This window comes from Phocoena phocoena, chromosome 20 (assembly GCF_963924675.1).
Source record: "Phocoena phocoena chromosome 20, mPhoPho1.1, whole genome shotgun sequence".
NCBI classification, from domain to species: domain Eukaryota; kingdom Metazoa; phylum Chordata; class Mammalia; order Artiodactyla; family Phocoenidae; genus Phocoena; species Phocoena phocoena.
In genome coordinates, this window is record NC_089238.1 from 2,875,636 (window position 1) to 2,900,889 (window position 25,254).

The window sequence follows — 25,254 nt, forward strand, 5'->3', positions numbered from 1 at the left end:
AGTGGGTGCGTAGAAAAGGGAACCCTCTTGCACTATTGGTACGAATGTAAACTGATACAGCCACTATGGAGAACAGTATGGAGGTTCCTTACAAATCTAAAAATAGAACTACCATACGACCCAGCAATCCCACTGCTGGGCATATACCCTGAGCAACCATAATTCAAAAACAGTCATGCACCAAAATGTTCATTGCAGCTCTATTTACAATAGCCCGGAGATGGAAACAACCTAAGTGTCCATCATCGGATGAATGGATAAAGAAGATGTGGCACATATATACAATGGAATATTACTCAGCCATTAAAAGAAACGAAATTGAGTTATTTATAGTGAAGTGGATGGACCTAGAGACTGTCATACAGAGTGAAGTCAGAAAGAGAAAAATATCGTATATTAACGCATATATGTAGAATCTAGAAAAATGGTATTGATGACCTTAATTGCCAAGCAGAAATACAGAGACAGATGTAAAAAACAAATGTATGGATATGAAGGGGGAAAGGGGTGGGGTGGGAGGAATTGGGAGATTGGGATTGACACCTATACACTATCGATACTATGTATAGAATAGACAACTGATGGGAACACACTGTATAGCACAGGGAACTCTACTTAATGCACTGTAGTGTCCGAAGTGGAGGGGATATATGTATATGTACGGCCAATTCATTTTGCTGTGCAGAAGCTAACACAACGTTGTAAAGCAGCTATACCCCAATAAAAATTAATTAAAAGAAAAAAAAGATCCCACATGCCACAATTGAAGATCCCACATGCTGCAGTGAAGATTCCACATGCCGCAACTAAGACCTGGCACAGCCAAATAAATAAATAAATATCTTTTAAAAATTTCCTGGAGTCCCTGTTAAAATTGAATTTCTTGTCACAATCTCCAGAGACTGATTCAACAGATTTGGGGGTGCTACTCAGAATCTGTGTTTAGAGCAATGACTAGCACATTGAGTAAATGCCCCATGAATGTTAGTTTTCAATGACATAACTGGATCCCGAATGAAGGAGCCACTGTCTTCTTCAATGCCTAACCCTACGGAGGGTCATTTCCAGACACCAAATGAGGAGGAACTTACACCAGTCTCTCTCAGACACACTCGGGGATGAGGCAGGGAAGCACACAGCAGCCTCATATCGTCATCCTGGAGCTGATTAATTCCCAGGCACAGTCAAGTCATTCCCTGGGTGCTGATGAGAAGCAAGGCCAGGTCCTGACAGTGGGCCGCCGACAGGCTGCATTTCTCCAGGCTGTGGCAGGTGAAGACGCAAGGTGAGCCACAGCTATACCCGGTTTCCTATCTCCTTCTCAAACTCTCAGTCCCTTGGGCCATACATCTGGGACCCAAAATCATGGAAAGGTTAAATTAGATACGGAACATAATTTTCATGGAGGAGAATAATGTGGGTAAAGGTAAGATTTTTCATTCTCATTCCTACTGACCTTTAGGGCAGATCATTCTTGATCGTAGGGGGCCCTCCAGACATCATAGGATATTGATCACACCTGGTCAATGCCAGGAGCACGAGATTACCCACTAGATGCCAGGAGCATCCTCCCTTCCCAAAGCTGAAAGACACTGCCTAATGTTCCCAGTGGGGACAAAACTGGCCCTCGCTGAAAACCACTGTGTTTGGAGGAGGCTGGCAGAAGCCTAAAGAGGTTATACAAAAGAAGCTGATGGTCAAGATGCCCAAGACCAAGGTGAAGGCAAAGCTGGCTGAGATGGAGCCCTAAGGAGAACGGTGAGAAGGATGAAGATGACAAGAACTGTGTGAGCGGGATGGGGGACCAACAGGGGGATCCCCAAGGCTCCCAAAACACAGTCCCACTGCCAACCCCACACTGCCACTCAAACTTGCAAAGAAAGTATTTTTGAAAAAGCAGGAGGACTTACGACAGCTGCTTCAGGGGGCACTTGGACATCCCAATGGGCCCCTGCAGTCTTTTCAGCTCAATGTTAGAGAGATCATCGTCTCCCAGGCTGAGGAATTTCAGACTTGAGTTCTTGCTGAGTTCCATAAAGAGCTGATGACAAACCCTAGGGGTGAGGCCACACACGATTCCAACCTGTCAAAGAGGCCCCAGGATAGGCAGTTACTCCTGGGAAGAGTGGTCTTTGTTTAGAGACCCCCTTGCTCCATGAACAAGAGCTGATTTCTCCCTGTTTCTCATCCCTTCAAAGACAAGATGGCTACACCCTTTCAAGTTAGTGCTACTCAAAGTGTGGTCCACAGTCCGGCATCACCTCAGAGTCTATTAAAAATGCTAATTATGAGGCCCCTCAATAGACCTGCTGGATCCTGGGGGTGGATTCCAGGAATCTGTGTTTTAACATGCCCCCTTGAGTGATTCTGATATACGTTAAAATTTGAGAACAACTGCTCTACACCCATGCCTTTTTTTCCCTCTTTGCTAGTCTTTCTCTGTATTCTTTTCCTGCAGTGTTGACCCCTGTCCTCCCAATGAATCATCAAACCTACGCGTGATCTTGGGGACAGATCTGGAAGAGCAAAGACTTACCACAGATACTTGAGGTTGCAGGCTGAGTGCCTCAAAGTTCTAAAAATCATCTTGGACACAGTAATTCCTAGGTTGTTAGAGCTCAGATCCAGGTGGGTCAGCTTGTGGTTACCATGAAGCACGATGACAAGCTCCTTCAGAATCTTCACAGGAGACACCAACTTGCACCTGAGGAAGAGAGGCAGTGAGAAAGTTTTGGGAGAGGAGCCTGCTTCCTCATCTTTCCTTTCTAACACACATAACAGATTACAGATGCTCAATAAATATCTATTGATCTACAAGGATGATGTACAAGACATAAGAGGAGGGACTTCCCTGGTGGCGTAGTGGTTAAGAATCCACCTGCCAATGCAGGGGACACAGGTTCGAGCCCTGGTCCAGGAAGATCCCACATGCCGCGGAGCAACTAAGCCCGTGCACCACAACTACTGAGGCTGTGCTCTAGAGCCCGTGCTCTGCAACAAGAGAAGTCACCACAATGAGAAGCCCACGCACCACAACAAAGAGTAGCCCCCGCTCGCCACAACTAGAGAAAGCCCATGTGCAGCAACGAAGACCCAAAGCGGCCAAAAATAAATTTAATTAATTTTTTAAAACAAAAAAACATAAGAGGAGTCCAAACACTGATTTGAGTCGTCAACTAAAATGTTGAAAAGGCAATCTCAAATATGATCACTAAGCTCAGTTGGATGTATGAAGTCAGGAATCCATCCTCTCCCCACTCCTCCCCAGATCTAATGTAAGATGTCCTGGGGCTGCCGACACTCTTCTAGGGAGGTGACCACCCATCCCACACCAACCCAGAGAGGACTGGTGAGAACAACTCTCTCGTTTTTTTCTTGAACTTGTTTCTCCTTATCTTGAGAACTAAGTTATAGAATGAAAATAGAAGAAAAGAAATGAAAGAAAGGAAAGGAAAGGAAAGGGAAGAAAGGAAGGAAGGAAGGAAGGAAGGAAGGAAGGAAGGAAGGAAGGAAGGAAGGAAGGAAGGAAGAGAAAGAAAGAAAGGAAGAAAGAAAGAAAGAGAAAGAAAGAAAAAGAAAGGGAGGGAGGGAGGGAGAGGGGAGGGGAGGGGAGAGAGAGGGAGGAAGAGGGAGGGAGGGAGGGAGAGGGAGGGAGGGGGAGGGAGGGGGAGGGGGGAGAGGGAGGGAGGGAGAGAGGGAGAAAGAGAGAGAAAGGGAAGGAAGGAAGGAAGGAAGGGAGGGAGGGAGGGAGGGAGGGAGGGGACGTCAAAGGCTGTTTAAGCCTGCCACCCGTGTATTTGATCCGGTTCACTCAACACACAGAAGTGTGAGGAAAAACATCATCGTCAACTCTTCTGCTCTTAAATCATTGAATCAGTGCCTGCATCTGATTTTTAGACCTTGAGGCATGACCTTGAGAAAGGTGGAGGAGGAGTAGGATAGAGTTAGTTGTCCTAGACTCCAGAACAACTAACCAAATTCCATCTCAAATTCCACTCTGAGTACTACTTGCTGTGTCCTTTATCAGTTAATTTCTTCCCTGGCTTCTCCCTCAAGGTCGAACTCCACCTGCTAATTCTTCCCTATCTTTGAGCCAGATTTGAGAATCTGTCGTTTCTACTTGCAGCATGCTACAGGACCACTAAGTTTCAATCCCAAATTATGCTTCATATCCAATGTACAGATCTTTACTCAAATATCTTTCAGGTAGATACGGAAGGCAGAGGGGGCCTCCCCTACCTAAAACTGCAAAGCTTCCCTCTTTCACACCCTTTCTGAGTTGCTGAACTGATTTCCTTCTGCTTTGGGAGATGTCACCATCTCATACACCATCCTGATTATTTAAGTTTGTTTCTCCAACCCAGTGTAGGCTCCATGAAGGCAAGAATTACCTGTTCTGTTCACTGTTATAACCCCAGAACAGATAACAGATGCTCAATAAATATCTATTGAATGAATAAATGCTGTACCACAAATGACTCACCTTTCCTTAAGACACAGAGCACGTCTCAAGGACTCCACATACCTTTAGCTCTTCTCAAACACTTGGCCCCTACCATGCCCTAGAAATTTTCTATTCCTTCATATTTGGCTCAAAAACCAGTCCACCTTAAACGTCTTAAGGAAAAAGTAGTTTGTCTACATGTATCTCTAGTGCAAGATAGATTGCCCTTTTTTAGTTAAAAATATGAGATGAATTATTTTTTTGAGTCATCATTTTTAGTTTCACAATGGTACCCTAAATATTCCATCTTCTATGTTTTGTGGGTATTTCCTCTCAGAAAATCACACTGTACAACTTTCTGTGATGCCAGAACCCCCCATCTGAGTTGCCGCTGTGATACCTAAACTATTAAAGGTTCAGCTTCAAATAAACCAAGCAGAAATAAAGGATGCCATTTACAAGGGAATGTCATATACTAACTGAATTCTAACGCCATATTCATGACAATAATTGAGTTGTGAATGGCTCTAAAACAATGTGCTCTAGAATGGTCAAATCCCTTCTGACCAACTTGCCATCTACTGCCGTAGCAGATGGCTATTTTTTTAAATTTCAATCTACTTTGCCTAATTAGTGGCTTCATGAATGTAAGTCCCTTTATTTTATTCTCCTTCATACCTAGCTTACTTTCTGGCCAATAGATAACTCACGGCAGTCATCAAAAAAAAAAAAAAAAAGTGGGTTATTCTCCTATTGCATTCTTCAAACCACGAGAGTCTCACACTTACGTCAGTTTTTGGAGTTTGCACCTTGGATTTCTCAGCTTATAACAGAGTTCCTTCATAGATGAAGTATTACGCTTGCTGTTAGGTCCAGCTCTCTCATGTTCCCATTGCAAAACACAGAGCAAATGTCCTCCCACTGATGTTTCCTGAAATCGGCAACCCCTGTCCTTTGTGAGGGAGAGAGAGAAGGCTGATGAGAGTAAATAAAACTCAACCAACACCCAGAATATGATCTACAGGAGGCAAGAAAAGACCTTAACCAAAGAGACTCACTGGAGTTCTGAATAGGAAAATGTGCAACCAAAAAAGCATAGTTCACACAACACCAGGTGTTTTATTCCCACAATCCTTAACAATTCTTTTTGGAGGAAAGCAACCACATAAGTGAGGCGGGCGGGCCACAGGTATAATCCTTAAGAGTTCAGACTTAAAGTTAAATAGACTTAAGACAGATTCAGAGTTCTGCCTCTTAGTATTTAATCTCTGTGCTCCACTTTTCAATCTCCAAAATGTGCCTAGTAAAATTAACTCTCAGGCTTCCCTGGTGGCGCAGTGGTTGAGAGTCCGCCTGCCGATGCAGAGGACACGGGTTCGTGCCCCGGTCCGGGAAGATCCCACATGCCGCGGAGCGGCTGGGCCCGTGAGCCATGGCCGCTGAGCCTGCGCGTCCGGAGCCTGTGCCCCGCAATGGGAGAGGCCGCAACAGTAAGAGGCCCGCGTACGGCAAAAAAAAAAAAAAATTAACTCTCATAGGATTTTGTGATGATTAAAGAAGATTCATGCAAATATTTAGATCTTAGAATTATTAGAATTCTAATTATTTAGAATTTCGCTTATGCAGTAGGCTCTCAATGTTAACAATAAAAGAGCAATACAGTCAGAAATTACATTTTTTTATCTCAGATGAGAAGAGGGAAGTAAAACAAAGAATATATTCTGAAAGCACCTGGAGGATATATAAAGTTCTACTCCATAGTCCAGAATTGTAACTGGTTAAAGTAGTTTCCAACCTTAAGTGTACTTGTATGTGTGTGCGTGTGTGTTGTGTATACACGCCTGTACTTTCATGTGTTTAACACCCCAGTTAATACTGATATACAGAGTTTAAAACCACTGAGGAGAAAAAGCAGTAAGAAGCTGTGCTGTAGAAAAGTAGGACATAACCCAACATCAGAAGATCTGTTACGAACTTTAGGGAAGGTCTTAAACTTCCTTAAGTCATGCATAAAGTGAGGACTGTTGTCTGGGCATTAATTCTCATAACAAACGGAATGATCCTTAGAAAATCACTTATAGTAAAGGGCACTTACTCACATGACCCAACAGTGAATGCTACCTAAATCAAGTCCCCTACTTAAGTTTTACGGATTCCAAATAGGACAAATGATAGTCTATGTGCATTGGACATTAATTACCCCAGACCCCCAAACCAAGCATCTTACTAATACTCCAATGTGGGTGAACACAAAGCAATTAGTCTACTCAGAATCTTAACTTGTTCAATCCAAATTGGACTAGTGCTTCTTATAGATTTGAGGGTTAAACAGGAAAGGATCTGAGACATGAACAGCAGCTCCTGTCTCAAGATAAGAATTTAGAAAACATTCCCGGGACCTGAAATAAGTAGCAGAACGGTCAGGTTTCCTTACCTTCCAGCTCAGAAGCCAGAAGTGTCAGTGATGGGATAAGGTCGTAGGAGAAGAACCAAAAGTGGCTCAAGGATTTTTAAGTTTCTTCTTCCAGGAGGACAAAGGGACAAACTCATCAGAACAAGCTTGAAGATTTCGTCGACACCACCGGTCCCACCCTGGCTCCAATGTATGCTCAAAGGAGAGGCATACAGCATTTTATTTAAGGTCTGGAGCTCCGAAAGGGAGCTGGGCTACTTATCAGTCACATTGACTAAGAAAATTGTGCTTTTATTCTGCCGTTCTCTCATCTCTGAATAACAATAAGAGATCCCCCTCCATTGAGTTATGGGCATCATTTTGACACAAGTAGGTGTTATAGTACAATGCCTGGCACATACACCTTCAACACGCAGTGCCTGAGATATAAAATCTACCTCTAAGTAGATGAGTAGAATACCCACGGAATCCTCCATGACACCTAAAGGAAAATGTTCTCACAGACTGGAGCTGATCTAGAATGTCGGGTCAATCATAACCATTGGTAACACAACCACAGACCCCCAGTTTTTCGTGGAAGAACTTGGGCAGAGCCTGTGAAGATGAGACAAACTTAGGGAAGGGACGGTTTTGCATGACTCACTCCAGAGTTTCCAAGGCAGAAGCTAATTTCATCTCAAGGATGGGACCGCTGACAGAGAGCCTCGGCTTACGTAACTTTTGACAGTGCTTTAGGCAAAAGGAAGAAACCTGGAGGCGCTGATACCCATGAATGTCGAGATCAGCTTCAAGGAGGTGATTCAAAATCTGCCTTATAAAATTTTCGTCCTGAGTCTCACATAAGCACTGGAAGAATTGTAGGAATCCGAAGTGGACTGAGACAGCATCACGCTTCTCCAACCCTTCTGCCCGATCTAATAATTCGTCCATTACCCTGGGAGACATTTCACCGCGTAAAGTATCTTCTAGCTCTCTTGCTAGGTCTGTATTTAAAAGACCAAAGGATAAAAGAGCCATCTGATGCCAGCAGAAGTTTGTGTTAGCAAAGGCGTCATTCAGGAACACCCTCATCTCTTGATGCTTTGAGGGACCACCAAGGGATCCTCTTGTTCCCCAGAGCACATAAAACACGGCCCCCCAAAATGCCTGGAAACCTTGGTGAGTGAAAGAAATGCGCTCTTCACGGTCACTGACCTTTCGAAGAATATTCAACCTCAAGAGAGAATCAGTAAAAGAGGCTTCCAGATGCCCTTGTTCCATGACCTCTTTTGCAAATGTGAAGTTTGAGAATCACATCCCCTCTGCAGCCAGAGAGCACAAGGCTCTCCACTGTTCCGGCAAGCTCTGATATGACAAGCTCACCTCCACTGTGGCAAAGAAGCTGCAGAAAAAATAGGCATGGATGCTGGTGGTGGTCTGTGTGGCCAGCCGGAAAGAAGGATTACTTGCCGTCTGCCACTTCAGGCTGGAACACACAGTCCAGCACACCAGCGGGGCAGAGCAGGAACCAAAAAGAGTTTCCATTTTTCTTAACCAATTCAAGATTTTATGAGCTTTGTCTAGGTCACCAAAGAACTTGATGAAATACTCCTCCCGGTCTCCCTCTGTGAACCCTGAGACGACAACCGATTCTCTCCCCAAGCTTCATGGATTCACTAACAAATGTTTAAGATCTTGATTACCATAGTCTCTGGTCGTTATCAGTAAGGTAGCTGTGAGAACCAACTCCTTCTTCAACAAGTGGAGTAGGATTCCGGCCACTGGGAGCTGCTGGTACCAGTCTGTACAGGGCGGGCTTTCGTACAAGTTGGAAGACACAGTCATTTCTTCAAAGCCATCAGTGACAAACAGGAGCCTATCGGGATCTCTCCTGAACTCTTCAATGGGGACCTGAGAGTCAGGCCAGTCCCAGGAAAGCAGGCAAGCAAAGGTGGTGTTCACGATCTCTCCCACTTTATGGCAGCTGATGTAGAAAACATAGGAGAACGGGTGCTGAAAGAGTATGTCCTCTTCCCAGTGTAGCATGACCTTCATGGCCAGGGTAGTCCCCCCAACACCCGCCAGGCCCTCCAATGCTATCGTCGGTGGCTGGGCTCCAGGCCGGCTCGGATGCAGTAGTCTCCTGGGCTCTCTGGGTCCCTGCTCCCCCGTGTTGTGGAGATATATATGGTCATCAGGCCAAGGGCTGCTGTCCCACAGAACCAATACTTTCATCCTCATCTTCTCTCTGTATCTTCTTCTGTGAGCTAAAACAGAAGGGGGGCAAAAGAGACGGCCAAAAGGCACATGAAAGGATACTCAACACTGTTAATTATCAGAGCAATGCAAATCAAAACTATAACGAGTTATCACCTCACACCAGCCAACATGGCCATCATCAAAAAATCTATAAATCTATAAATAGTGTGGAGAAAAGGGAACCCTCCTACACTGTTGGTGGGAATGTAAATTGGTATAGCCACTATGGAGAACAGTATGGAGGTTCCTTAAAAAACTCAAAATAGGGCTTCCCTGGTGGCGCAGTGGTTGAGAGCCTGCCTGCCGATGCAGGGGACACGGGTTCGTGCCCCGGTCCGGGAAGATCCCACACGCCGCGGGGCGGCTGGGCCCGTGAGCCACGGCCGCTGAGCCTGCGCGTCCGGAGCCTGTGCTCTGCAGCGGGAGAGGCCACAGCAGTGAGAGGCCCGCGTACCGCCAAAAAAAAAAAAAAAAAAAAAAAAAAAACAACTCAAAATAGAGCTACCATATGCCCATTCCTAGGCATGTATCTGAAGAAAACCATAATCTGAAGGGATACATGCACCCCAACGTTCACTGAAGCATTATTTATGATAGTCAAGACATAGAAGCAACCTAAATGTCCATCAACAGAGGAGTGGATATATATATATGTGAATCACTGTGCTGTATAACTGAAACTAACACAACATTGTACATCAACTATACTTCAATTTAAAAAGAAAGTGGAATTCAAGATTAAATGGAGTCCCAGGATGGCAGCTATGTGGCAACCGATATGGAATGGAGAAGGATATGCGGCTTCTGGAAACTGTCTAGAAATTATGACAAGGGAGCCGACTGATTCCTTGATATGTTTGATGGTGTTATGCTCCCCAAAGAACTTTGGGGTGATGTAATGGTCGTTGCATAGAAAGTTAAAACAAAACAAAGCAATGATTACCTCAAACAATAATAGAAAATGGGGGCTTCTCTGCTGGTGCAGTGGTTAAGAATCTGCCTGCTAATGCAGGGGACACAGGTTCAAGCCCTGGTCCAGGAAGATCCCACATGCCACAGAGCAACTAAGCCCGTGCACAACTATTGAGCCTGCGATCTAGCGCCCGAGTGCCACAAGTACTAAGCCACGCACCACAACTACAGAAGCCCACATGCCTAGAGCCTGTGCTCTGCGACCAGAGAAGCCCATGGGCCACAATAAAGAGTAGTCCCCGCTCACCACAATTAGACAGAGCCCACGAACAGCAACGAAGACCCAACGCAGCCAAAAATAAACTAAAATTTTTTTTTTTTTTTTTTTGCAGTACACGGGCCTCTCACTGTTGTGGCCTCTCCCGTTGCGGAGCACAGGGTCCGGACGCACAGGATCAGCGGCCACGGCTCACGGGCCCAGCCGCTCTGCAGCTCGTGGGATCTTCCTAGACCAGGGCATGAACCCGTGTCCCCTGCATCGGCAGGCGGACTCTCAACCGCTGTGCCACCAGGGAAGCCCAATAAACTAAATAAATTTTTTTTAAAAATAGAAAATGGTTCCCCCGAAAAGGCATGTGTAGTGGGCTCAACAGTGACCCCCCAAAAGATATATCCACATCTGAATCCCCAGAACCTTATGTGACAAAAGATGTGATTAAGGACCTTGAGGCGAGAAGCTTACCCTGGATTGCGCCCAATGCAATCAGATGTGTTTCCATAAAAGAGAGGCAGAGAGAATTCCGAGACAAAAGAGGAGGCCATGTGACCACAGGTGGGAATTGAAGTGATGCTCCCACAACCCCAGGAATGCCAACAGCCACAGGAAGCTGGAAAGATGAAGGACCTATTCTCTCCCCAAGCTTCTGGAGGAAGCACAGCCCTGCTGACCCCTTGGTTTTGGACATTTTCTCTCCAGCGCTTAGAAAATAAAAATAAACGTCTACTGTTTAAGCACCCAGTCTGTGTTAGTTTATTACAGCAGCCCTAGAAAATGAATATAGCATGTAATCCTGATTAATTACATGGGTCAGCATTGACTTATATCCACATGACACTCAATACCTGTTCCTCCATATCATACTTTTTTTTTTTTTTTTCAAATCATACTTTTATTGGAGGATAAATGAGAAGAGATACTTACCTGCCATGATGAGTCAGCAGATAATTGATTGAAAACCCAAGAAATGGCAGTATATGTTAATCACTTATGAACATAGAAATAAACAGCCGAACTGGCAGCCAAGAGAGGCTGTGGTTGATTCCACAGAAGTCCAGGGTTGGGCAAAGGATCAATGCTTCTCATTGCAAGTTTTGCATTTTCTGTGATTCTTTTTGGATTATACACAAGTTCAGCATGTATTTCTTTGATGCAACTTAACTTGTTCCATCACAGTAGGTATTAGTTTGTCCGTGTGAAAAATCTCCATGGGGCCACCAATACAAAAAAATACAGCTCCATTACTCACAATAGCCAAAATATGGAAGCAACTTCTGTGTCCATCAGCAGGTGAATGGATAAGGAAGATGTGGAACATATACACAATGGATTATTACTCAGCCATACAAAGAAAGAAATTTTGCCACTGTAGTGACATGGATGGACTTGGAGGGTATTATGCTCAGTGAAGTAAGTCAGACAGAGAAAGACAGATACTATACAATATCACTTACATGTGGCATCTAAAAAATGCAAAAAACCTAGAGATAGTAACAAAAAAGCAGCAGACTCGCAGATATAGAGAACAAACTAGTAGTTGCCAGTGGCGAAAGGGAAGCAGGGAGGGCTAGTAGAGAGGGTGGGGGACTGGGGTGTACAAACTATTGTGTGTGAGATAGGCTACAAGGATGTAGTGTACAACACGGGGAATATAGCTAAGTTTGTAATAACTGTAAAGAGAGGGCAACCTTTAAAAATTGTGGGAAAAATTTAAAAAATACATATACCTATTAATGCAACACAAAGACCAGAAACAGACACTGGTATCTCAGACCTTGGAGGGGACCCAGAGGAAATGTCCAGTTTATGGTAACCTATTCCCCAGTAGGCAGCCCAGGAAGAACATATTGGCAAGTTTCTGGCAGACCATAAATTGAAGACAGTTTCAAAGGAGGTGGCCAATGTGGAACCCATAAAATGAATGTTCCATCAAGCAATTTGTCTGTAATCATCACAAAGTAGTAGCCAAACCTGTTTCTTCTTCCAGCATCTCTGGTTCTTCTTGGTTTGGATCTTGGGGTCCCCATACCTGTGCCATCTCTGAAATAAAAGTGATGATGGGGTAGTGAGATTTCCCCTGGCTGAAAAAAAAAGTTAATAATGGGGCTTCCCTGGTGGCACAGTGGTTGAGAGTCGATGCAGGGTACACGGGTTCGTGCCCTAGTCCGGGAAGATCCCACATGCCGCGGAGCGGCTGGGCCCGTGAGCCATGGCCGCTGAGCCTGCGCTCCGCAACAGAAGCCACAACGGTGAGAGGCCCGCGTACCGCAGAAAAAAACAAAAAAAGAAAGTTAATAGTGATGGATGGTCTTAGGAGAACCAACCATTTCTCTGACAGACTTGGAATTGAAGAGACTGAAAATCGTTATCTTCAAGCCTCATCAACCCAACTACTTTGGAAACATGCTACTTTGCAAAGACCACAGCACACAGTAACAGCACATCCCTGCCTGGGGGCCTTGATGCAGCCAGCCTCCTGTCTGGAACGCTCTCCCCCAGCCCCAACATCCACTTGGCTCATTCACTCCCTTCCGAGTCTCTGCTCGAATCTTAGCGCCTCAGTGGTGCCTGATGGTCCCGATCAACACTGCACCTGATTCCTGAAGCACACACCTTAGGCAGACCCCACCTGCCCTCCCAACCACTGTCCACTGCGTTTGTCACCTTCTAGCACACCCTATGATGTACTTATTCATCACGTCCATTACCCGTCTCCCCACACCAGAGGAGGAGACCGGTCGCCAACCTGTGTTTGTTCACTGATGTACCCCAAGTGTGCAGAGCAATGCCAGCACACAGAAGCCACTCTAATATTTGGGAAATAAAATGCCACGGAAGAAAAGCACCGAGAAATGGTCTAACCCCAGCCCCCTGATGTGTTTCACATAACCACTCACAAAGTCCTATTCTCAAAAACTAAAAGGACCCCTTCCATGTCTCCCCACGCACCATATGATCCAGCAATCCCACTCCTGGGCATATTATCTGGAGAAAACCATAATCCAAAAAGACACATGCACCCCAATGTTCATTGCAGCACTATTTACAATAGCCAGGTCACGGAATCAACCTAAGTGTCCATCGACAGACTAATGGATAAAGAAGATGTGGCACATATGTACAATGGAATATTACTCAGCCATAAAAAACAATGAAATGATACCATCTGCAGCAACGTGGATGCAACTAGAGGTTACCACACTAAGTCAGTCAGATGGAGAAAGACACATACCATATATCACTCATGTGTGGAATCTAATGTTTTTAAAAATGGTACAAATGAACTTATCCACACAACAGAAACAGACTTACAGTTATCAAAAACAAACTTACGGTTACCAAGAGAGGGAACACTGGGGAGGAGGGATAGATTGAGGAGTTTGGGATTGACATCCACACAGGATAGATAACCAACAAGGACCTACTGTACGGCACAGGAAAATCTACTCACTATTCTATGATAACCTATGTGGGAAAAGTATCTAAAAAAGAATGAATATATGTATAGGTATAACTGAATCGCTTTGCTGTACCCCTGAAACATTGTAAATCAACTATACTCCAATAGAACTAAAATTTTTAAAAAATCAGAAAGTACCAAAAAAAAAAAAAAGCTGGGCTGTTCCAAATGAACAGCCTGGAATTTAAATCTAATTTCTTAATTAAAAAAAAAAACAGTTCTCACTTCCCTTTGGCCATCTATGGAAGCCTGTTGAACTAAAGATTCACCCCTTCTCCCAGATCTGATGAACTAGTCTTGGTGGGGTGGAGGGTGTGTACAGTGAGATGCTAAAGACCCTCCCACTTCGATACTGCCTGTCTGGCATCACCGTCAGTGATGATGTAGGATCTGGAAACCACCAGGGAAGGTGATACTGTTAAGAGAAAAACTGTCCCAAAGATGAACAAATGATTGAGAATCTACACTGAACCCAATGCCTTGTAAGTTTTCACCCTAGAAACTCAGTTAGGTGCAGCTAGCTGTTTTCAATAAGAGAGAACGGGGCCCCGTGGTACATAATTTGTCCTGGGTTACAGTTGGTGACGTGGAACCAGCCTTTGAATCCAGCTCCGTTGGTAAAACCTGAACTCTAACCCATAGTCCCTAAAAGACAGCACACTTGTGCCTATGAACATGGCGAATGCTCACAGACTCAGTCACAAATCCCTCTGCCATAGCACCATTCAAGCACAGAAACTCGGTGCCATGTTTCCTAGAAGATGGAGCTGATGGGGGCACCAGTTATCCTGACCTGTCCACCGTCCCTTTACATCATCTCCCACATTGCTGTGGGATGGGTGTGGGCTAGGGCTTCCTCCTGCTTAAGAGGTATCTTCTACAAGCCCCACCCCTTTAGAAGGCCAGGTGGGAACCAGGTAAGGACTGGGGAAAAGGGGCTCCTGCAGCTTCAAGCAGGGCATTGACATTGCCAATGAGGACCAGTGGCCAGGAGGGAAGTTCTTCCTTTAACGTCATTCTCCTCTGTGCCGATGTCTCTCTCCGCGATGGCCAAATGGGATTTAAGGATTCTAGATCCCATTCCCAAGCTCTCTGCTCGTCATCTGCCTATTCCAGACAACCATATGTAAGGGATTTATGATGGGGAGAGGGGAGGAGAGGAAGACGGAACTGAAGATGCAGGGAAATTGAGTCCCCATCCCCTCGTCCTGCCCAGAAGATGCTCGAAGCCTGAATTTCTGTGACTCAGAACCTCCAATGCCCAAAGCTCTGATGGGGAAGACTTCATGTTGCCAACTCCCATCCCATTCCTTGAACTCATGCTCTCATTCTAGGGCAAGAGAAGCAGTACATGGTCAAGCACAGAGGATGTGGAGACCCACTGCCTGGGTTCACATCCCACCTCTGTGACCTTGGGCAATTTACTTGAGCTTTGTGCCTCAGTTTCCTTGTCTGTAAAACAGGAATAACAGAGCCCCCTTCTTATGAGAGTGTGAAAAGTCAGTACCAATGCACAGAAAGCATTAAGAGTAGTGCCTGCCTTGTAACAAACACCAGCAAAAGCTATTAATTTCTACAGGTCTCAGAGGCAGCCAGGTCTGCCAGAAAGTGACATATGCATCCCTCAAACTCTCTGCAGTAGGTAAAGTCGCAGGCAAAAACCAGATGGAAAACGGGATCTGTGATACATTTTAAAAAGACAAACAATTAAGATGGTAGTACAGTTTTATACTTGCTAACTAACTGCGAAACACATGACTGGTACAATAAATACTGCAATGCTACAATAAATACTACAATATTACAATAAATAAATGAATACTACAGCCGGGTACAGTCTCGTTGTGGGTTTTTTGTTTGTTTGTTTTTGCGGTACGCGGGCCTCTCACTGTTGTGGCCTCTCCCGTTGCGGAGCACAGGCTCCGGACGCGCAGGCTCAGCAGCCATGGCTCACGGGCCCAGCTGCTCCGCGGCCTGTGGGATCCTCCCGGACCGGGGCACGAACCCGTGTCCCCTGCATCAGCAGGCGGACTCTCAACCACTGCGCCACCAGGGAAGCCCTCGTTGTAGGTTTTTTTTTTTTTTTTTGCATTTACCTCTTTGGAAAAAATCATGCATAAGCAAACATGAAATTCCTGTGGTGAGCAAATCATCCCCTAGTGCAACCATTGCACTGGCACAAATTTGCATTTTTGAAAGCAGCCTTGGAACAGAACTAGGTATGCACGTTTCAATTCCCTCTTCTTGCTTTTGATCACCATCCTCTCCGAGGCTAGAGCTCCAAGCTCTCACAGCCTCCGTACTTTTAAACTTTCACTCCCGGCAGGGAGTCTTTCTTAGGGGGAGACCAGCAGCTTGGAAGGACCCCGTAGAAATCCAGCAGCAACCTTCCTGCTCCCACGAGCACCAGGAAGCTATCCCCCGCACAGACCCACTCACCATTCATCTCTGCTCTCATTTGCTCGTACAGCAAAGCCAGCTTCGTGTGCTCAAAGATGCGGAGGGTCCCGTCCCACATCTGCCTTACGGATAAGTGTTCCTTCAACAGACCGAGCAGGTGAGTGGGCCTGATGGCTTTCAAGTTTGCCCAGGAGATCTACTGGATGTTCTCAAGCAGCAGCTGTGGGGACCGGAAGCAAAGTTTGAAATCCTCCAGCTGATACCGATCCCAGCCCGTCAGATGAGACAGTAGCTTATCACTGGAGCCATCATCTACAAAGACGCTAGAAGTCATCTGGCCCAACATGCAAGGTTTCCAGCTTCACTCAAGAACGCTGACAGCCACAAAACGAATAGTACCTGTAGAAGATAGACAGCCAAGACCATGAACCATGACTTCCACCTCCTTCAAGACTGTCTAATCTAGCCACGTGTCCTGTTTCCTCCTCACAGCACCTCCTGCTCTGTGTTTGTGTGGCTTATTTCTCTCTCTCTCTCTCTTCCACGTGAATGTCAAGTCGCTTTAAACACAGACCTTGCCTGTCCTAGGCTGTACCACCAGTGCCTAGAAAAGCACTGGACAGACATGAGGACCTCGGCTCTAAGGAGAAGGAAAAACGATACTGCTGGAAGAAATGTTCACGTCGTGAGGTACGGGGAGGTCCTCCTGGATGATACACGATTTGGCTTGAACTTGATGCTAGCTAGAACAGCCTGTCTTCGGGCCTGTCACACACACATTGTCCAGCTGCTTTGACCATGAAGCGTGGCTCATCATCCAGTTATAGGAAGGGTTAAGTCTCACCCCCGGCAGTCTCCCACCATCAGTGCCCTGAAGGGAATTCAGGATGGGAAAAACAGGATGAAGCTTTCTGTGTTTTCATCTTCAGGCTCCTACATAGCGAAATGCATATCTAAGGAAGAATTTCAATGACCCCAGACTCTGGCATCTTCCCATATACAGATAAACACTAAAATCAACTTGAGAGACCTGTTCCTTGTGATTAACAGTCATCTTTTACAAAGATGTATGACTGACTGCATGCATTTCCCAACCAAAAAAAAAAATCATATATCCTGGCCCCTCCTTTACCTCTCTGGAGAGTCCCCTCACAGCTACTGAGAGGCTGTTTCCCAGGCTATAAACCTCAGTTTGGCTCCAAAACTGTCTTCTAATCTTATTACAGGTTGTTTATTATTTACATCAATACTAAGCACTTCCTATATACCATGAATTGGTTACCCTCATTTCATTCTCTAAACAACCAGTCACGCACAGTTTTGTTTACTAATTCTATTTTTTAAAATCTAAGAAAAAAAAGGAAATGGTCATGAAGAATCTAGGGGCAAATACGGGAATAAAGATGCAGACCTACTAGAGAATGGACTTGAGGATATGGGGAGGGGGAAGGGTAAGCTGGGACGAAGTGAGAGAGTGGCATGGACATATATACACTACCAAATGTAAAATAGATAGATAGTGGGAAGCAGCCGCATAGCACAGGGAGATCAGCTCGGTGCTTTGTGACCACCTAGAGGGGTGGGATAGGGAGGGTGGGAGGGAGGGAGATGCAAGAGGGAAGAGATATGGGGACATATGTATATGTATAGCTGATTCACCTCGTTATAAAGCAGAAACTAACACACCACTGTAAAGCAATTATACTCCAATAAAGATGTTTAAAAAAGTGAAAATGAAATGACATCTTCACAATGCTGTAAAGAATAAAATACCCTGCCACTTAGATTCTATGTCCAGTGAAAGTATCCTTTAAAAATGAGGGGAAAATAAAGAGATTTCCAATCAAATGCTGAGTAGCCAGGGGCCGCCGGGAGGTGGGAGAAATGGGAGATGTTAGTCAAAGGGTACACATTTCCATTACACAATGAATAATACCTAGGGATGTAATGCACACCTTCGTGGCTATGGTTAATAATACTCTACTGTATTCTTGGAATTTGCAAAGAGAGTAAGTCTTAAGTGTTCTCATCACACACAAAGTCAACTACGTGAGGTGATGGATGTGTTCATTAACTTGATTGTAGTGATTATTTCACAATGTGTATGTGTGTTAAATAATGTTGAATAGCTTTAAAAATCATTTTGTACAACTTAGACATGAACAATTATTTGTCCATCTTAGCTCGATAAAGCCGTAAATTTTTAAACTTTTAAAAACAGAATTTATTGCCAGCAGACATACAGACCACTAAGAACCGTCTAAAAACTTTTTCAGATCAAAGTATAGCAGCACAGAAGGAAAGAAAAAGCACAGAAGTAGCTGGTGTGTGAATCAATGTGAATGAATATCACCCCTTGACAACAACATCATCTTCTGGACTTCATAACATACGTAGTAAAATATGAAAACAATAACACAAAGGATGAAAGAAAGTAAATGCAACAACTGTTTCAAGGTTCTTGCATTGACTGTAAAGTCCGAATGTAATCTCAGGTCAACTACTGGTGAAAGATGAACATTGAACTCTCTGGGGCAACCACTCTAAGAATAAAAGAGTGTAACTAAGTTAAAGAAAAATGATATTACAAAGTGTTTCGTTTATTCAAAAAACGGTAGAGGGCTTCCCTGGTGGCGCAGTGGTTGAGGGTCCACATGCCGATGCAGGGGACACGGGTTCGTGCCCCAGTCTGGGAAGATCCCACATGCTGCGGAGCGGCTGGGCCCGTGAGCCATGGCCGCTGAGCCTGCGCGTCCGGAGCCTGTGCTCCGCAACGGGAGAGGCCACAACAGTGAGAGGTCCGCGTACCGCAAAAAAAAAAAAAAAAAGGTAGAAAAGGAACAACAGAAAACAAGAAAATATACTAAATTCCAAATGTGTCAGCAATTATACAAGCATAAGGGGGCTAAACACTAAAGAAGACTTTGTCAAATTAGATAAAAAATAAAAGGTACACTTCAAGTACAAGAGCATAAAACGTTTAACATAAATTAATGGGGAAAATGCAGTGTGCACACCCCAACACGAAACACATGGGTACAGCTATACCATTACCAAAATAGATTTTAAGGCAAAATTGTTACTGAATACAGCACGCTTCTTAACAGAATCAGTCCAGCGGGAAGATACAGCAAGTCTAAAATTTTATGTCCCAAATAGTACAGCTTCAAAATATATAAAGCGAAAAACAGAACTAAAAGAATAATTGGAGATTTAAACACACATCTCAATAACGAAGTGAACAAGCAGGGGGAGGGTTGGATTGGGAGTTCGAGATTAGCTGATGGAAATTAGTATTCTATATAGAATGAATAAACAACAAGGTCCTACTGTGTAGCACAAGGAACTATATTCAGTATCCTGTGATAAACCATCATGGAAAATATGAAAAAGAAAGCATATATAGGTGTAACTGAATCACTGAGCTGTAGAGCAGAAACTAACACAACGTCGTAAATCAACAATACTTCAATTTTTAAAAAATATTTCTTCCACCTTTCTGTGCGTGCCTAAGAATGACTTTGGAAAGCACCACGAGCACTGACTTGGGGAGTTACAAATCAACTTTAGTGACCAGGTGAATTCAAAAGCACGGAATCCATGAATAGGGAAGATCAGCTGTAATTAGCATCATGTGTGTTGAGTGTAAGACGGGATCCCGCAGGGTCCACGAGATGATATCGTGTAGGACAAGCAAGCCTAGGAAAGGGAATTATAAGAGACTTGAAGGATGCATCAGATTGAGGCAAGGAGGGTGGAAAGAGGGTTACAGGGCAGTGGTCAGTGAAAACAGGTGCAGAAACGCTGGAGGGAGAAAATACAGGAAGGGAGAAATTCAGCTGCAGTTTCTCAAAGACCTGTCGAATCTCCTGGGTCTAGGAAGTGGGAAGCTTCAAATGAACAGAGCAGAACCCTATGGTCCTTGCCCCCCACGTCCTCGGCCTGCCTTTTGTCTGTGGGAAAACTTTAGTCAAAGAATAAGTCTAACCAGAAAAGTAGAAAAGTGCAGAAACGAAGGGAAACCCTCCAACAAGACTGCATAATAATCATTTAGTCTTTAAGCATAGTCAAGGACTTTAGTTCCTCCTTAAGGGCTATAAAGTAATATTCTGAGCCATATCCTGTGAGCTGTCTTGTAGATACTGAAATGCCCACCAGGAGGAAGAAGTTAACTAGATGATGACCAGACTGTAGCCATGACATAAGCTGCCACAATTCTGAGAACTGGCCTCAAAGAAACGGGAACAAAATGACCCTGGACCTGAAGACTAACGGTACTTAAAACAATCAATGAAGCTGATCAGACCACGGATGACCAATTCCAAGATGACTGTCAGAGGTGACTGTGCTGTTTCTGCATGTAGCCCCTCCCTCCATCTCTAAAAGCTCTTGCCCCTTGATTGTCAAGGAGGGCGGAGTCGGCCTTCGGACAGGAGTCCTCATTCCCGCCCCGCAGTTGCTGGCATGCAAAATAAAGCAGACTTCCCTTTCCACCAACCTTGCCTCTTTATTGGCTATTGCGCGGTAAGCAGCCTGATCCCACTTTCACTTACAAGAGGACAGAGGTGCAACAGATTCCTGCTGATTAAGAAAACGCCAGCAACAATGACTCCCCACCTTCCGCTCCCCGGCCCCAGGCTCCTGGTAACCACCTTGCTAGTCTCTGCTTATAGAAGTCGGAGTCTTTTCTGTACCTCACAGACTGGAATCCTGCGGTATTTTCCTACTGGGACTGGCTTACTTCACCTAGGATAATGTTCTCCGGCGTCATCCATGCTGTCACAAATGGCAGGGATTTCCTTCTTTTTTAAGGCTGAATAAGATTCTATACGGACTTCCCTGGTGATCCAGTGGGTAAGACTCTGCGCTCCCAATGCAGGGGGCCCAGGTTCCATCCCTGGTCAGGGAACTAGATCCTACATGCCACAACTAAAAAAAAAAAAAAAGATCCCACATGCTGCAACGAAGATCCCGCATGTTGCAACTAAGACCCGGAGCAGCCTAAATAAATAAATAAATGTGCTTAACCCTGTTCTCGTTAAAGTTAAAAAAAAACAAAAGAGATTCTATTGTATGTATCACCCATGGTGTAAGTTTCAGTTATGCAAGATGAATCAGTTCTGGGGATCTGCCCTACATCAAAGAGCCCATAGTCATCAATACTGAACTGTACCCTGAAAATTTTCAGAGAATAGGTGACACGTTAAATGTTCCTACTACACACACACACACACACACACACACAGGACACAAAGAAACTTTTGGAGGTGCTGGCTATGTCTATTCCCTGATTGTGGTGTATGCTTGTGTCCAAACTCATCAAGTTACGTGTGTTAAATACGTGCAGTGCTTTTTTCATATATTAATTATACCTCAAAAAAGCTGGTTGTTTCTACCCACCCCACTACTTTAAATCAATCACAATACAGCTGTTCTCTTAAAAAAGAAAAGAAAAATCAAAGGACAGGAAAGTTTGAAGCCCCAGAGAAAGGAGACATCACTTACCCATCAGACCTCTAATCTCATACAAGTTTCCAGATGCCCTTTGCAGGGAACCTCAAAGATGAAGGCAACTCCACGCCCTCCCCAGCCTGTGATTGGCCCTCGGGTCCCTTCAGCTCCTATCAGATCTGTCTCTGGACGTCCCGCCCCCTCCATTGCAGCCTATCCCCGCATAGGTCAAAACTCAGCTGCTACAGGTAATTGCTGAGTCCTCCTCTTTTAGGTGTAAATCATCCCCACCTGGGAGAGGAGCGGTAGCGATGGGTTTCTAGTTAAAAACCCATCTGTTGTAAATGGAATCTTCCACTTTAGCCAAAGGTCACGGATGTGAATACCTCTCCCACCATCTGAGGGATCTTGTAGAACAATGAAAGATGAAAGGAATCAAGAGTGCGGTGAGGCCTCAGATACAGAGAACAGACTAGTGGTTGCCAAGGGGGAGGTGAGGTGGGGGAGGGAAGGACTGGGTGTTTGGGGTTAGCAGATGCAGACTATTATGTATTGAATGGATAAACAACAAGGTCCTACTGTATAGCACAGGGAACTATATTCAATTTCCTGGGATAAACCATCATGGAAAAGAATATTAAAAAGAAAGCATATATGTGTATAACTGAATCACTTTGCCGTACAGCAGAAACTAACATAACATTGTAAATCAGCTATACTTCAATACAATTTTAAAAGAGTCTATGAGCCCTGAAAATCACGGAGGCAAGCACATCTAGGGACCACTTCTTCTCCCAATGGCAGGAAAACCACCTATGAAGCCGTTCCATCATAAACACGGAGGCTTTTCCACTGAAGTCAGGAACAAGACAGATGATCTCACGGCCACTACTAATTAACATCATGTTGGAGGTATTAGCCAATTAAATTAGCAATTTTAACTAATTTAACTCACCCCTGTCACAAACATCATCCCAAAGCAGAAAGAAAATGCACTTGGTTTGCCCCACCTTCCAATTTAATAGGCTCTGGGGATACAGGCAGTTGACAATTGTAACTAATTTTAAATTTAAATCAGCAATTAGAGAAAGGCATAAGAATTGGAAAGGAACCGGTAAAACTATATGTGCAGATAACTTGATTACATTTCAGAAGACCCAAAAGACCGCAAGGAAATCTACTACCAATATATGTGTTTATATATATGTCTCTGTGTGTGTGTGTCATTTTCCTACCTGCTCTATCTCTGAGTCTCCTTTGACAGGGTCTATTGCTTTGGGACCCACATTAGGTCCCGGTGATACTGAAACCCTCCTTCTGCTTAGTAAGATTACATTCCAAATAGGAGATGCTCATGTGAACGAGATCATCCAATTAATTGCTCTAGATGTTTTCCGTTGGATGCAGCACCTTTGGCCTGACAGCAGTGTTAGCCCTCTGTGAGTTTGGGGAACACTCCAATCCTCTAATTCTCTAAAGTTGTTTGTTCTTCTGAATCTAAGAGGTAGGGGAGCAGATCCTTCACAAATTGGAAGCACCTGTGAGAATAAGCCTTGTAGCCCAATTCCTCTGACCGAGGATGCTAAATGCTTTCAAATCTGTGCCGTGAAGAAGAATGATAACGCACCAGCCCCAGCCAATGGGAAGGGAGGATGCACGTTGCCCAGAACCCCAGAGCCTATTAAGGTGGAAAGTGGGGCAGACCAAGTGCTCTTTCCTTCTGCCTTGGGAGATGTCTGTGACAGGAAGGAGACAGGAAGCCTCATTCCCTTCAGCGGTGAGTGGTGGTGTTGTTTTCCTCTCTCTACCTCCTATTTTTCCACATCACTTTCTTACAGTTACTACACCAGATACTTGAGTTCACCAGGTCCAGTTGGGCTCAGTTCGTTCTTCTTTTTCCAGTTCCTTGAGGTGTAAAGTTAGGTTGTTTATTTGAGACCTTTCTTTTTTCTTAAGGTAGACTTTTTCTTTTTGCTCAAATATCAGAATAACAGAATCAAGAGTGGAGGTGAAGGTTAAGTCACGTGGCTGCTTCAGAGGTGGTCGTCATCCACAGGGAGCTTGCAATTCTCCAAAACTACTGCAGTGAATTGAGGGAGATAAAACTTTGAGTCAGTGCCCAATACATGATGACTTAAGTATCCAGGAAGTTCTCGGGTGATGGAGATGAGAATTAACAGATGATAATAATAAAAAAGATAACTCAGAGAAGCAACAGGATAGGAGTAGTAGGTAGACCAAGGCGAAAGCCCCACTCCCCCTAGTGACTTCATTCTTTTCTCCTCCACATTCCACTTTTTACACACAATAGAAGGAAGCCCCGAGTAATTGTTAGCTATGATGAACCAGGCACTGTCTTAAATGTACTTGTGGGTGTATCTCTTTGACAGTCCTCACAACCCCAAGAGCACATATGATAAGATCCCGGTATCAGAGATGAGAAAAGAGGCACAAAGAAGTCACCTTGCTAATAAGTGGCATAGAGAATTAAAAACTACAAAGTGGTTTTGAGTCTAAACACTGAGCCCCAATAGTGGAGGGGCTCCCAGGTCTTTCCGCAGGCCAGAGAATCTTGGAGGAAGGGAGGGGAAGAGGATATCCAGCACATGGTATGCTCCATCAAGTATGGATTACATAAATCTGTCCCCTGGGGTGGTGTTCTCACGTTCCTATAACTTCATGTCTCCCCAGGTCGCGTCTCTTCTCTCTTCCAACTGGTCCTCCTTATCGCTGGCGCTGAGGCTCTCGGCCTCGGTAAAGATGAGTGACGTGAGCTGGGATTCTGACTCTTCCCCGCGCTCTTCCTCATCTCCTTCCCCCCCTCCTTCCTCCGCTCACTCGCCTTCTTTCTTCCCGTCCTCTTCCTCCTCCGCTTTCCCTTTCAAAGACGGAGTCATGCTGTACATGGTCTATTTAAGCAAGGAGAATCTACAGAGGTTCAAGCAGCTTTTAGTGGAAGAGAGCCCCAGACCTGGCTCTCTCCAGATCAGCTGGGACCAGCTGAAGACAGCCCGGTGGGCGGAGGTGGTTCACCTCCTAATCGAATCCTTCCCTGGACGCCTCGCTTGGGAGGTGACTCACGACATCTTCGCCAAGATGGACCAGGCAGAACTGTGTCTTCGGGTACAGATGGAGCTGAATGGTGAGTGAGAATCTGGTATACAAGATGGGGTTGGGCTTGGGTGCTACAGAACTAAACGCTTCACTAGCCACTCCTATGTAGATACACTATATTTACACTTTATTTTCTTATACATCTAAATATGCACATACATAGATATATACACATATAGCACATACATACATGTATATTAAACCGTTTTTTTATTTCTGTCGACTATGGTTTTATTTTTTAATTTGGAAATTGGCTCCCTTTTTCATTGAAGTATAGTTGATTTACACGGTTGGGTTAGTTTCAGGTGTACAGCACAGTGATTCGTATATATATATATTCTTTTTCAGATTCTTTTCCATTATAGCTTATTACAAAATATTGAGTAGAGTTCCCTGTGCTATACAGTAGGATATTGTTGTTTATTATTTTAAAATTTTTATTGGAGTATATCTGATTTACACTGTTGTGCCACGGAGCGGCTGGGCCCGTGAGCCGTGGCCGCTGAGCCTGCACGTCCGGAGCCTGTGCTCCGCAGCGGGAGAGG

The 25,254-nt window shown here is 44.7% G+C and overlaps 1 protein-coding gene across 1 annotated transcript; it reads right to left on the bottom strand.

Annotated features, from left to right (window-relative positions):
* Positions 1 to 1,058: 1,058 nt before the first annotated feature.
* NLRP13 (NLR family pyrin domain containing 13) lies at positions 1,059 to 16,262 on the bottom strand. The gene is given in 9 exon segments (XM_065899054.1): positions 1,059 to 1,263; positions 1,911 to 2,071; positions 2,074 to 2,083; positions 2,537 to 2,704; positions 5,233 to 5,311; positions 5,314 to 5,396; positions 7,501 to 9,103; positions 12,256 to 12,324; positions 16,184 to 16,262. Coding segments are annotated over 9 exon segments (2,457 nt in total).
* Positions 16,263 to 25,254: the final 8,992 nt, after the last annotated feature.